This window comes from Cyprinus carpio, chromosome A9, assembly GCF_018340385.1.
Source record: "Cyprinus carpio isolate SPL01 chromosome A9, ASM1834038v1, whole genome shotgun sequence".
Lineage (NCBI taxonomy): Eukaryota > Metazoa > Chordata > Actinopteri > Cypriniformes > Cyprinidae > Cyprinus > Cyprinus carpio.
Window position 1 is genome coordinate 14,215,279 of NC_056580.1, and position 13,314 is coordinate 14,228,592.

The 13,314-nt window shown below is 35.6% G+C and overlaps 1 protein-coding gene across 2 annotated transcripts in view; it reads right to left on the minus strand.

Moving 5' to 3' along the window:
- LOC109095957 (tomoregulin-2-like) overlaps positions 1–13,314 on the minus strand; it is a 57,874-nt gene that overhangs the window by 18,359 nt on the left and 26,201 nt on the right. For both annotated transcript variants that reach the window (XM_042763702.1, XM_042763701.1), the window contains exons 3-4: positions 10,925–11,054; positions 3,403–3,429 (exon numbers count right to left, since the gene is read on the minus strand). In XM_042763702.1, coding sequence (XP_042619636.1) covers positions 3,403–3,429; positions 10,925–11,054 — 157 coding nt within the window. The remainder of the gene's footprint in view (positions 1–3,402; positions 3,430–10,924; positions 11,055–13,314) is intronic.

A 13,314-nucleotide genomic window follows, 5' to 3' on the forward strand; every position in this document is an offset into this window, starting at 1 on the left:
TATTCTCTTTCTCATTCCTCTAAACTTGTTACCATGGTGATACCATGGTGACTGAGGAAGGTCCTCACCCGGATATGGCTGTGCAGCTGACTGTCGTCACTTCAGTAACATGAGGTCATTAATTTCCCTCCAGTAAATGCTGCAGAGTATTTTAGAACAGTTTAAGGCACCACTTAACAACCATTTTTATGTGAAAGATCAAATGTGTTTTGATCGCAGCTGCAAAGACCAAATAAATACCCAACGAAAACCCAAAGCACACAAGCCAACTCCCTTAAAGACAGCTTCCTGTGTCTGTGTTGTCTGTATTGATTATAGAAAATCAACCAAAATTAAATACATAATGGATCCTTGAAAGAGAGCACTGGATACACAGTAAATGGATTACATTTGAAAGTAATTAGAAATAATGAAGTGCTGCTGGAGCCGTACTGCTGCAGTTTTGGCAGCTGAAGTGATACAGCGATTAATCACTGAATAAAATCGGGTGTTTGAAGAAGATGTTTGCTTCTTGAATTAAAAGCAAGAAGCAATATATAAATACAATAAAATAAAACAACAATAGAAATAAACAGGTACAAAAATTCTTTAGTAGTTTCGTCATCATCTACTCACCCGCATGCCATATATTTTTTTCATGGATCCCAAAAGGAGAAAACTAGCGCTAAGTAAATGAACTTAATTAGATCTAATGAGACTATTCTCAGGTGATTTCTCTAGTCCTTTTCAAAGACTGTTTTTAAACATTAGAACTGCAATTAAATTAAATTAAACAACAACAACCACAAAATCACCATTTAATGTTTTACACAAGGGGTCAATGTTTGGCTGGTTAGCATGACCACATTAGTCCCTGCTACTGTAACTCCAAACAATATATTTTTGCATAGGTCATGGTAGCGGCATATTTAATTTTAGTCAAGAATGAAAACAAGGCTGTGAGGCATAGAGGTACAGTGAGTTCAATAAATTGTACTGTTGTTTAACAACATACTGACTGTTCAGCCGACAAAAGGTATTTCATGATTAAAAAACTCAATAAACAGCTTTGAGAGTTGTGAGATATGAAAATTGCATGATCTACAACCTTTATGCATGCCATTGTCACAGCCACTTTTTTTGCATCCATGTTCAATTCAAATGGTGTCTAAACTGTTTAAGGTCTATTAATGACCATTTAAAATTATCTTTGTATTAATAATACACAATTTTTTTTTCTTGCATGCAAATATTTTGAATATAATACAATGCATATTTTATTAGTGCTTGATTTGTTTTTGAAGGTACATCCATATAGGACTAACTGGGGTCATTAAAATCCAATGTTATGCAATGCTGATGGGAATCATTATACATAAAATCACTTGGTGACTAAACTTCATTAGAATTAGAATTAGAATTAGAATTAGATGTAATTTCCACTCTTATTAAATTTTTGATAATCGGAAAAAGCCTAATCTCTTAGCATCAAGCATAATAATCACTGTTTTCTCTGTATTGTATTAGTCTAAAGCGTAACCGTGTTATTCTGCATGTAGCCTCTCATACAGATGATGTCACATGGAGCTCAGGGAGCTTGAACAGCCTGAGCGGCTTCGCTGTAAGTGTCCAGCAGCCTGGATGCCCAGTAGGCAACCCATGTGATTTATCTGCAGCCATTGGAATACATTTGATTTTTATCGCACCGATAGTGCTGTGCTTACCTAAACGACCTTCTTTCTCACTCTCTTTCCGTTACATCCATAAAATGCAATCATTTCTCCCTTCCCTTACCCAGCCTTTATCACCCTCATCTTTCTCTTCCTCCTCTTTACTTATCTTTCTCTTTATCGGCCCTCCATTTCTCTTTCCCTCTCCTTTCCTTTCTCCACTCATTTTATCGAATTGCACGTTCTTCAGTCTCTTATCACTCTTCTTTCATCTCTCTATTCATATTTTCTCCTCTCCCCTCATCATTTGGTCTTCTCCACTCTCTATTGTTCTGGTCTGCAGATAGTCATATGCTGTCATCTACTAACACAAAGCAATTTTTTTTCTAACAAAATATCTACATATTCTTAACTGGCATACTTAGTAAATAAGAAGTTCATAATCAATTAAGTCCTGCATTGGACAGGAGTAGTTTTCTAAACCAGGGCTTTTCAAACTTTTGAAGCTATGGACACCAAATATAAACTCAGCTACTGTATAAACACCAGTTTGCATTTTGTAAGAAAATACGAAGTGCAACATTATAAAGACAACATGTTGTTTGCAAAAATAATTTGCTTTTATATTGTTACTAAACAGAAGCCAAAGTATGCTATTAGAGTATTATCTGGAAAATACTGTAACATATCTATTTTTTACCCACTATTAGAGGGTTGTATGCAAACCTGAAGAGAAAAATTTATGATTTAAATGTTTGTATAGTAGTTTTCACAGTTTTACATTTAACATAGTCTCAAACATACATATTACACACTACATATATTTTTCAGTTTAAAAATCCTTGTTCTAAACAATGTTTGTGATTTCAAGGTACAATTATTAACACATGAAATATGTGTTAATTTTAGTTACACTTAAAAACACAAAAGTTTGGTGTCAGTAGGCTTTTAAATGCTATTTCACAATATTTTCACTGTATCTTTGAATCAAACCAAAAGGCAGCATGACAAGAAATGAAAATTCAGTTAAGTAAAAAAATAAATAAAGAGAAGTATTGTGAAAAAATAATATACCCAATTGCAGACATTCCTATCCGGATGGGATTCTGAAAATTTCTCAGAATTTCTTCCAATTTCTCTGAAAACTCCAGAGGATTAAAATCACAAAGTGCCGTGAAATATAAATTTCCCAAACCTCCTCAGGGAAAAATAGCCCCGTCCAAATGACACACATATCAACCAAGCTGCTGCTATTTTCAAAAGGCACAGACCACATCTAGTAAACAGGAAATGGCTGGCAAAACAAGACCACAATAAGCATGCAGGGGGATGTTACAGTACTCAATTAGCGGATGTGGCCTGTTTGGTTAAGAGAGAAGAATAAAAGGGTTGACTGGAAGAGCGAAAGATTAAAATCCAAGAAGAGTGACACATTTTAAGTGATGCAAATATACAGCTCCAGCCGCAGACTGTTCTACTGTCAGTCAGACATTGCACTTTGGGGGGTGGGAGGGTGGGGAGTGTAATAATTCTGTTTTTCTGAACAATATGTGAGTGGGTGTAATTGAATCTCAGTTTCAGTGGGTGGCTTGTGGAGGAGAGCAGATGACTGCTGACAGGCTGAGAGGAAGTGAGTGTGTGTTTACGAGCATCATCTGTGGGGAAGTGTAAACAAGTGCAGAGTGATTTAATGAGAAGTATGCATACAAGTTCAGGTGTCAAAATTGGAATATTTTGAGTTGGTCTGCCTTACCTTCATCTCCTGATCCTGAACCAGCCTCTGTAAAACACAAAAAGAAGGACATTACATCCATTTCTTCTTCCAAGTCTTAATTTCTATCATTTTAGTGAATTCAATATGGATCAAACAATTCTTTATCATTATTGCAGGTTTTAAGGCTTTATATTAATTCAAAGTTTACATGTAACATTTGAAATTGTAAAATTATCTTCATATTTAAATGAACTGCAATAAGATAAATGTTGAAATACAGCAATTGTATCATGTGAGAATAATATCCTGATATTTTCTATAATTTAATATAATTTATATATATATATATTATTATATATTGATATATATTAATTGAATATATAAATGATTTTTTACTTTTTTTCTTTTCTTTTTTAAAGTTCATGATTATTTCATTTATTTGTCAACTTTCCAGATCAATACATTTTTTAGAATGTACAAATCCAACGTGGTTTCCTGCCTACGTCTTGAGATGCTGGGATGGGCTCCAGCAGCCCTATGACCCTATAGGACAAGCAATTTGGAAAATAGATGGATGGATGGATAAACCATGTACATTTCTGCTCATATGGGTCTCTGGAGTTTGGGCATACTATCCCAATTTACAGTACAGATATGGTCTTAAATACTTGAACTGTGGGTTAGTCAGAGGTGAATATGTGACCCATTTGGCTAAAGTAGGCAGAAAGTGGGCTGCACAAATGATGCAAGAGGGAGATACTATAAATGCACACTTACTCTGATTCATCGCAGTCTGATTTAGAATAAGTGTTTCAAATAAAACACTGAAACTATAACCTCCTGTTGAGCATAATAACAGAAGCGTCCAGTGCTTCAAGGTGTTACTGTCACAATATTTGTTTAAATATGACTCTAAAATCAAGTATAGTCAAGTATCATAATGTAAATGATGCCCTCTGACTAAATATGAAGGTATAAAAAGACACTCAAGTGAAAATGAGGAAAGGATAGCAAGATAAAACCATTCATATGTATTTTCAAACAAACACACACTACTATTTACATGTGTAGGTCTGTGTGTTAGATCAAGCATACAACGCAAGAATTTTTTAGCATCCTTAAAGAAAATAAAATGACATATTCTTCCTTCAGTTCTGATGCTTGTGCCAGGTCATCTAACTCTTTGACACTGATTTCCTCTCTGCTAATTCCCTGGCAAATGATCCAGCAGCTGACAGATGAACTACAGAGATAAGTGAAGTGTATCACACTCTGCTATTTTCTTTATTTCTCCAAGGCTGGTTGCAGCTCGGCTCCTCTGTCTTTATTCATACATCAGTATCATAACTGAAAGTGAGCACCTTCATGCACCAGGAAATAGAACATTGATTGTAATAAGCGAAGAAGCATCAAAGGCGTCATATCACATCATATTACATTTTTATAGTTGGTCATATTTTAGGTTTTCATAGATATTTCCCACCATTTGTCTGGCTCTTTTTCATAGATATTTCCCAACCTTTGCCTGGCTTTTAATATTAAATGATGCTATGCCTGTAAGAAACGCCTTTAGCATGTAAACATCTGTGACAAAGTTTACACTATAAAAATCGATGACTTTAAATGTCAGCCTGCAATTGCATAATAATTACAGTATTATGTGGAGGTGTATGCAAGAAGCATACAAAAATACAGTAAAAATAGTAATATTGTGAAATATTATTTAAATTTAAAGTAACTAACTGTATTATATTTGAATATATTTTAACACAATTTATTGCTCAAATGGCAAATCAACATTTTTAAATGTCTGTCACTTTCGTTTAACTGATTGGATTGGAGCGAGAGTTTATCAAAAATCTGTTGGACAGATTTATTTATTTATTTTACTGTATTGTATTGTATATATTTGCACAAGGCTTCAGATTTTGGCCTGTGTTTGGTGCTCTCCAAGGTGCTGAATCCCATTCTGCATGTTGAAAGTGCCACTGCGCTTGTCAATTACAATTCTTCACTTCTAGTCTAGTCAGCAGTAATGGTACTGTTTAAAGTCCATGAGTTGCTGGCATAGTTACTAAATTCAGCTATAATCCCATTTACCAACAGTCACGTCCACTGGTTGGTGAAATCATGTTATTCCCTTGTCCCTCTGAGTAATTTCACCATCCTTTACAGTTTCAAACCTCTCCTCCATCACACTTGTCTACTGAAATTTGACTGTAGCTTACTTTCCCAAAACAAAGTCTTTGCTGTGCTTCGTTGAAACTTTCAAAAGGATCTTATATGCCAAATATTAAGAAAGAACCGCAGAAGTGAGTATATGCTTCTCTCTTTTTTCTGGCATTGATAAGTGGGCTATTTACCTCGCAAACGGTGGCAAGTTCACCGCTGTGCTGCTGTAAAATCAGTGTGAATAATGTGCCGATTAAGGAGATGGGTCATGTGCTTATATTGAGTTTTCAGTGCAGTGCAGGGCAGCAGGCCATTAGCTTAGTGGTGCGTAACTGTAGAGAGGAGAAGGCAGTTCATTTTCAACACTGGAAATCGAGGTTAAGATAGCCTTTCTGCATAATTGCACTCAATGTAGTGCTAAAGTAGCTTTCTCCATGAAGGGAGCATGCATCATATTCCAAGAAATGACTATTACATTGTCAAAACATTAACATAAACAGCTCAACAGGCCTGTTTTATCATTAAGTACTGATAAGTTACCTGACGCACACATGTCGGTCAAGTACGCTGTTCCTTGAAATAGTTAATTGTGTGCTGTAACAGCGGCCGTGGCGTGTTAAATTACAGCTGCGTTTGTCTCTGCTGACAGAGACCATCTGCCTCTGAGCCTCGAGCTCAGGTTCACTCAACCCATTGCATCGTGGGAGCCCAGATAAAAAAAAGTGCAAAGTCACCTCATAACACATTCTTCCTGATAAATGATGAAGGCAGAGGAGATGTGTAACCCGCTGATACCTCTGAATGAGGAACAAAGGTCTCTTACACTTAATAAGACTCCTGCCATTGTTTCGCGCCAGCAAACTCAGCAGAGTCCGGTCTCACAGGAAGAAGTGTGCCGAGAAACAGACTGTTCGTCTCGCTTTACTCTTCCAGCCTCACTGTGAAATAGTCTTTTTGATTTACTAGGGAACTTCATGAATTTTTGAGGCTGTGAAAGGTTTTCCACTTTTTTGACCCAGTGCTTCAGGAAAGGTTCATTGGTTCTGTGTGGTTTTTGCCTTTTAAGGTCTTCAGGTTTTATAAGGAATGATGAATACAAGGATGGAAAGTTAGTGAATACAAGGATGGATAGTTGTTGAATGTAGGCTGTTTATCTGTTTAATCTTATAAAGTTGTATATACCATATTTAAAGCATCATGTTCCAATGACTCTATATGATTAACATGATCGAAACCTTTTGTACCTTATATTTTACATAAGAACCATTTATAAATGTGCAAGGCTTCCGGTGTCAGCCAATAACAAACTTGTATTTGTATTCATGTTTTTCTAATTTATTAATTAAGTTTAAACACACTTGATTGTAGCTCAGATAGTTTACTGCACATCGTTATTCTTCACGTTATTTACCTATAGTGACTAATTAATCTGGAGTTTCCACATCCACAGGAAATAGCTTACTTTTGCACTGAAAAAAATTAATTAATACAATCAACTACATGTCTTCTGCCCCTTTGTGGATTATCCATGCTCTTCAGGAAGCAGAATGGCTTTTAATATCTGCCTCTGTGGCACAATGCACATACAGTATACCTGTTGGCTGAGAAATTGTTGAATATTGTTAAAGCAATGGTAAGATTAACTTTAAATATTCATTTTGAAGTACCAATAATAATATCCCAATTAAAGCAATGCAATTTTTTTTAAAAGGCTGTTTACTATCTAAATCTACAACACATTTTTCAATTTATGATACAGCAGGCATTTTAGAAATATTTATTTCAGTCATCTTTAGGATTCATTTCATGATGCAGATCACAAATAAAAATCATTAAATCATTCAATTTAAACAAATTTTACAAAGACATATTTAGGCTGGGAATTGGTATATGTATTTTTTATTTGCAGCTTGTTCTGTCATTGAATTGTTAATATTGTTATTGTTAATAATGTTCTTTCTACCATATTATTGCTCATAATAATGAATGTACACATTTTGTTTTCTGACCGTTATTAACAGTATATGACAGGCTTTACAGAGTAAATATTAGTCACGTTTTATAATTTTATGCACATATGCAGGTGATGTTGTTGTGAAAGCATATCAGATAGACAGGTGAAAGTATTTTGACAGATTTAGACATTTTCTTTGCATTAAAGCCATAGCTGAGTGTTTCATGTCCAGATGGCCAGAGAGCATTGCCCAGATGGTCAAAGACAGATTGAGTGCGACATGTCTCTGAATCAAGAATGTAACTGTCAGGCAATTAGAAAAATAAACCAGTTTGAACTTCTCTGTGTGTGTGTGTGTGTGTGTGTGTGTGTGTGTGTGTGTGTGTGTGTGTGTGTGTGTGTGTGTGAACAAAAAACAAACATTATTTACCAATGGGCACATGGTGTTTATAGCTTGTTGAGATGAACATTGATGTACAGATGAATTAAGGAATCTTAAAGGTGACATTGGATGCAAAATTAATTTTTACATGGTGTTTGCATATAAGTGTGTCTTAGCAATGTGTGGACACAACCACCCTACAATGATACAAATCCATTCACTCCATTAGAGCCATTTAGATTTTCTGAACAGTATGATGTCATACTGCTCAGGCCCCGCCCATGACTGCTAATGGACTGTCCCGTATTAACATATTCCTGTCCTCAGTCAGTTGTATGCTGTCCTCCATTTTCTCATTGAGCAGCCGTAGCGACATGTCTCAAAAGGTAATGCAGATTTGTAGGTAGATGTAAGAGTGAACATAAGTGAACATTCATTTTCTCCCAACATCAGAGCCACTGAGGATGCAATGGATTAGTTTTGTTTTTGATGGTAACGCACCACCGAATACTCAAAAAACTGGAAGAGAGGAGCGGGGTGAGCAGTAGCTCATTATCATTTCAAGAGACATGCACTGAAACGAGTCGCTGTGAACAGAGCTGATTTTGACAAGGTCAAAAGGGTGTTGTTTTACACAACCATTGAGGAATTTTAAGAACCCAATGATTTAATCCTTGACATAATAATGTGTGTAAAATGTATTATTAAATCTGAATTGAACATCTATTAAATCTGAATAAAATAGTCAAAATAAACTTAAATGAATTTAATAGATTGAACATAGTCACTGGCTACCCAAACTGGTAATGAATTTACAAGATCTTATTACTTAGATAAGGCCCTTTTGGGCTTAGCTCAGGTTTGACCTTAACTAGTTTCTACTACAAACCCCATCACGCTCCCTAAGGTACTATGACATTTTGAAAAACTCTAGGATGCAAATTTTTTAAAGGAGGTTTTTTTCCAATTTTACCCAACTCTGCAAAAGCCTTGGGGGATAAGTAAAACACTCTTTTTTTTTAAATCTAGAAAAACAACCCTTTTGGCCATTGAATAATGCATCACATTATTTTGGACTGCAGTTCTGATCAAAAGTGACATTAAAGACTTTAGCTTGGGTTAAAAGAATTAATTTTACAAACAGCATTACGAATTGCTTCTCTAATTGTTTCTCTTTTTGCTATTCATCCCGTGGTAAAGAATTTACACAAGGGGAAAAAACCTGAGAAGAGCTGTTTGCCACAAAAATATGGCAGCACAACTTTTTTGCAACCCAGAGACAACATAATAAGTACCACATTTTGCTAGCAAGTTTGAATGCATAATTGCTGTTAATCATGTTAATCAGTAAAGTTTACGGAGTTTTAATGGCTGGTTCTGAAAATTTCAGCTATTGCCATCTGACAGTCAGAAATGATAAGCTACTTAAAAAATGTGTAGAAACTTAATTTTCTGTAAAGTTGCTTTTAATGATGTTTATCGTAAAAAGCGCGCTATACAACAACTTACTTGATTGTAATAAATTGCAGTCTTTTGGGCTTCAGGTAAGAATACTAGGTTCTACTTTTTATAGTTTTCCAATTTTACAATGCAAAAGTTTGGGGGCAGTAAAAATTTTTTTTTTTTTTAAATGCAAAAGTTAAGTGAAATTAAAAATTTATTTATCAATAAAACATTAAGTTGTCTTTGGATTATCAAGAACACATCAAGTTGATCTTCGTTCTGAGAGTAAAAAGACATTTATAGTCTGCAAGTACAAATTAGAGATGCTTTTCATTTAAACAAGCTGTTACAAAGACTCCGGGGAAAAAATATTGCTGTTTGCTGGATTTGTGAAGTTCAACTGAGATCAAACTGATAATAAAAGATATTCAAAAACATTAGAACATTTGTGGGGCATCATGTGACAGTAATTCAGCAAAGGAATAAATAATAAATACATTTTAAAACATGTTCAAATAGAAATATGTACCTTTTGTATTCATAATTATTGTAATAAATGTCTTGCTGAACATAAGATACGTATAACAATAGATAGATAGATGACAGACAGATAGATAGATTTTAACTTTTGTACCTTTTGTATTCAGTGTTATATCCATGAGGTACTTAAACTGGACTGGTCTGATGTACTCTCAATGCATGAACGTAAACAGTGAAATAAAAGCAAAAGATGACAGAAAAGCCTTCAGACAGACAGAGCCAAACAGAGAGATGATGAGAGATGATTCAGTGGCACCTTTTAAGCTTCACAGAGACAAAGACAAACACTCTTCTTGTTTTCTGCAGCATGTTTCAGTAAATTAACTTTTACCTCCCAGAACACCTACAGACAGGTACATGCTCGTACACATTCAGGCATAGATGAGAACCAGGATCCCGCTGGGACTGAATTATGACTTTCCCTGCATACACACACGGCGTGAGGAGAACATTTCAATCTCTGGATGCTCCATAAGCACAAATATTCGCCTCCGACATTCTCTCTCTCCCTAGAGATCATTTTTAGAGGTTTCAGTGTGTTTAGACACTGTTTAATGGAGTCTGACTCAGCAACTCCCAGAGCACCAAACATCTGCTTTAGCCTCCGCAATACACATCTTACTGACCACAGAAAACACTTTTGCTCGTATCATTTGGTCTTTGATTGGCTATTAACATGCAATGCTTATTCCATTAAAATAAAAGGAAAAAGGGGAATATACAACAAGTTTGTTTATATTTTCATATACAACAACAATCCAATCTTGTGGAACAGCCTTTGTGCCTTAAAAAGCTCTGAATGCATAGCAAAAGCTTTACGCAAAAGCAATAATACATGGTTCTAGCCTGTTAGAAGTATTATGGGTATTGTCTGACTATAGCACAGTATAACATGTTTAACACAAGCACAGATATGAGAGTCCCTGTCTGATTCAGACCTCAGGGATGAGTAAATTGCAGTCTTGCTCAATCTGATAACCTCATACTCACAGTTACACATTTTATGGGCAAATGATTAGGCTGTGGATTAACCTTCAAGAGACATATGCACCAAACACGACTGAACGTACCGGCTGGGCAGGATCCTTCAGAGACCACCAGGATCTCGGTCTGCTGTTTGCAGGCATCTCTTCGCAGAAAACATTCATTTTCATAGTTTTCGTTGTTGGAGCCGCACACAGGAACATAATCATTGTTGCACTGAAAAAAAGGAGAGATTTTAAGCATTAGAAAATTTGAGAAAAATGAGATGTGCAAAACATGGGACCAAAATTCAAGTCAAAGATCACTAGCATTATAGCACAACATTCTGATTGTGTTAGCTGCAGAATTTAAATATAAGAGCAAAAAAGTAATTAGCTATAATACATTGAAATATACTATATATTAATATTACTACAGTAGTAAAACCTACGATAAAATAAAGTGTTTACATAAAATACATGTCGTAATGTATTATGCAAGAATAAGAATTAAGCATGAAACTGAACTTTATATCTCTAACAGCCCAATTGTGATGTTTTAGCAGCGCTTTATTCTGGGGGTTTTAGATGAGCTCACAGCAGAGAATAAGAATTGCGTGATCTGAAAGTGAATAAAGCTACTGTGAGCTCCGAGGGCCAAAATACAGACTGCCAACTACACTGCCCACGCTCCCAGACCAGCCGAAAAAAAGATGATTAAAAGAAAATGCCAGGAAGGAATACATCACAAAATATTGTGAAACATTTGCAAGTTTCAGGTTGCTTGGTTATAACTGGTTATAATTTTTAAAATTAAATTTAGGTTTGAAGATTTGATAATTTTTGCACAATCAAAGCAAAAATGTTTAATAAAAATGTCTTCTAAAAAATGGAAATATAAAAAGATTTGACAAATTTATCTAGGGGGAAATAAAAAAAAAAAAAAAACAGCGGTAATAACAAAATTAATTATCTAGTTTTAATTTATTAAATTTATGTCAGACATAATTTTAATATTTGTACATCCCCAGATTTATGACAAGCAAAACAATTCACAGAGAAAGACAAAAATCTACTTCAGTGCACCAAAACGCTTTTTAAATATTCCAGCGAATCTCTTGAAAACCTGCTAAAGTTTGACCTCATGAGAAGCAGGTAGTTTAAACTCACTAGTGGGCCTGGTGGAAAAAGAAGCTGTTCCAAACCTCACGCAGGTATTTTGGAAGAGTCTGACCACACCGCACACACATATGGACCTGAACATACAGAGACACATTGTGTCTGGTCCAGCAGGCATGGTCTGTCTGGCCCCCGGGGAGGTGGGTACAGTGCATGGCTGCAGTGGTCTGTCAGTTCATGTGTTGGCTGAGGGATTGTGTGGCTGGTGGCCAGCTGGTTGGCAGGGGTCACAGGAATAACTGTGCCCATCGATTCTGGAGCGGGATTTGTACTCCCTGTTTTATCGGCTGAGAAGCAATATTATGCAGGTTGAGAGAGCTCTGAGCCAACACTGGCAAGAGATTCAGATAGAGAGGGTGAAACAGGAGGGAAAAAAAGAAAACTGGGTCTACAGGATATGAATATACTGGATGTATAGAATAAAGCAAAAAGGAAAAAGACAGATGAATGGATTTTAAATAAATAGAATTTAGGGTGATATACAAAAATGAAACTATAAAAATTAACTATTAATCATATCCTCTGGTAAGAAAATATATCATTACAAAACTGTCAAAAGAGCAAATCAAGTTTACAGTCAGTACAACTCCAAGATGCTACTACAGACATTCAAAAGCAAGACTTAGAGTGTACTATTCCCAAAGTATTCCAATAGACGAGTTAATATTGAGTAGCAATGTGCCTGCACTCGGCTTGGCAATGCCTGCGTTTTGTTATGCTGTAAAAGCTTGAGGGGCTATGTGTTTTTGCATTTAAAATGAGAGAGGCACCTCTTTTAACTTGAGTGTTGCTTTTTTAGAATGCTATAAAAATATGAAAGATGCTGCAAAAGACATAAAACGTGAAGGCAACAATAAAACACATCTGTATCTCGTGCATGTTTACATAGAAAAACAATGGAATGCAGCAAAGTGGATTGCAAAAGGCTGTCTACACTGGACGCTCCGTCAAACACCTCCAAACCTGGACGCATCAACACGACCAACAGAACTCTTATGTGGTGCGAAGCGACAATTCATTGACAATAAACGGATGACCCATTATATTTCTCCTGTACTCCGCATGCTTAACTTGTATCTTGTGCAGACATGGTTTTACATTTTGGACACAATATTGCCTCTTATTACAGGGCTACTTTTGTTGGTCAAGGAAAAATAGACAAACGAAGACAAAGCAAAAACAACTATTGTGTCACTGAGAAACACACATTCTTTAGTTCCTGAATGAATCAGTTGAATAAATAATTCTGTGAGTCTTTGTTTTGTTGCTGTAGAAATTAGCATTTTGAACAAATGAATTTAATGAATAATTCAATAACT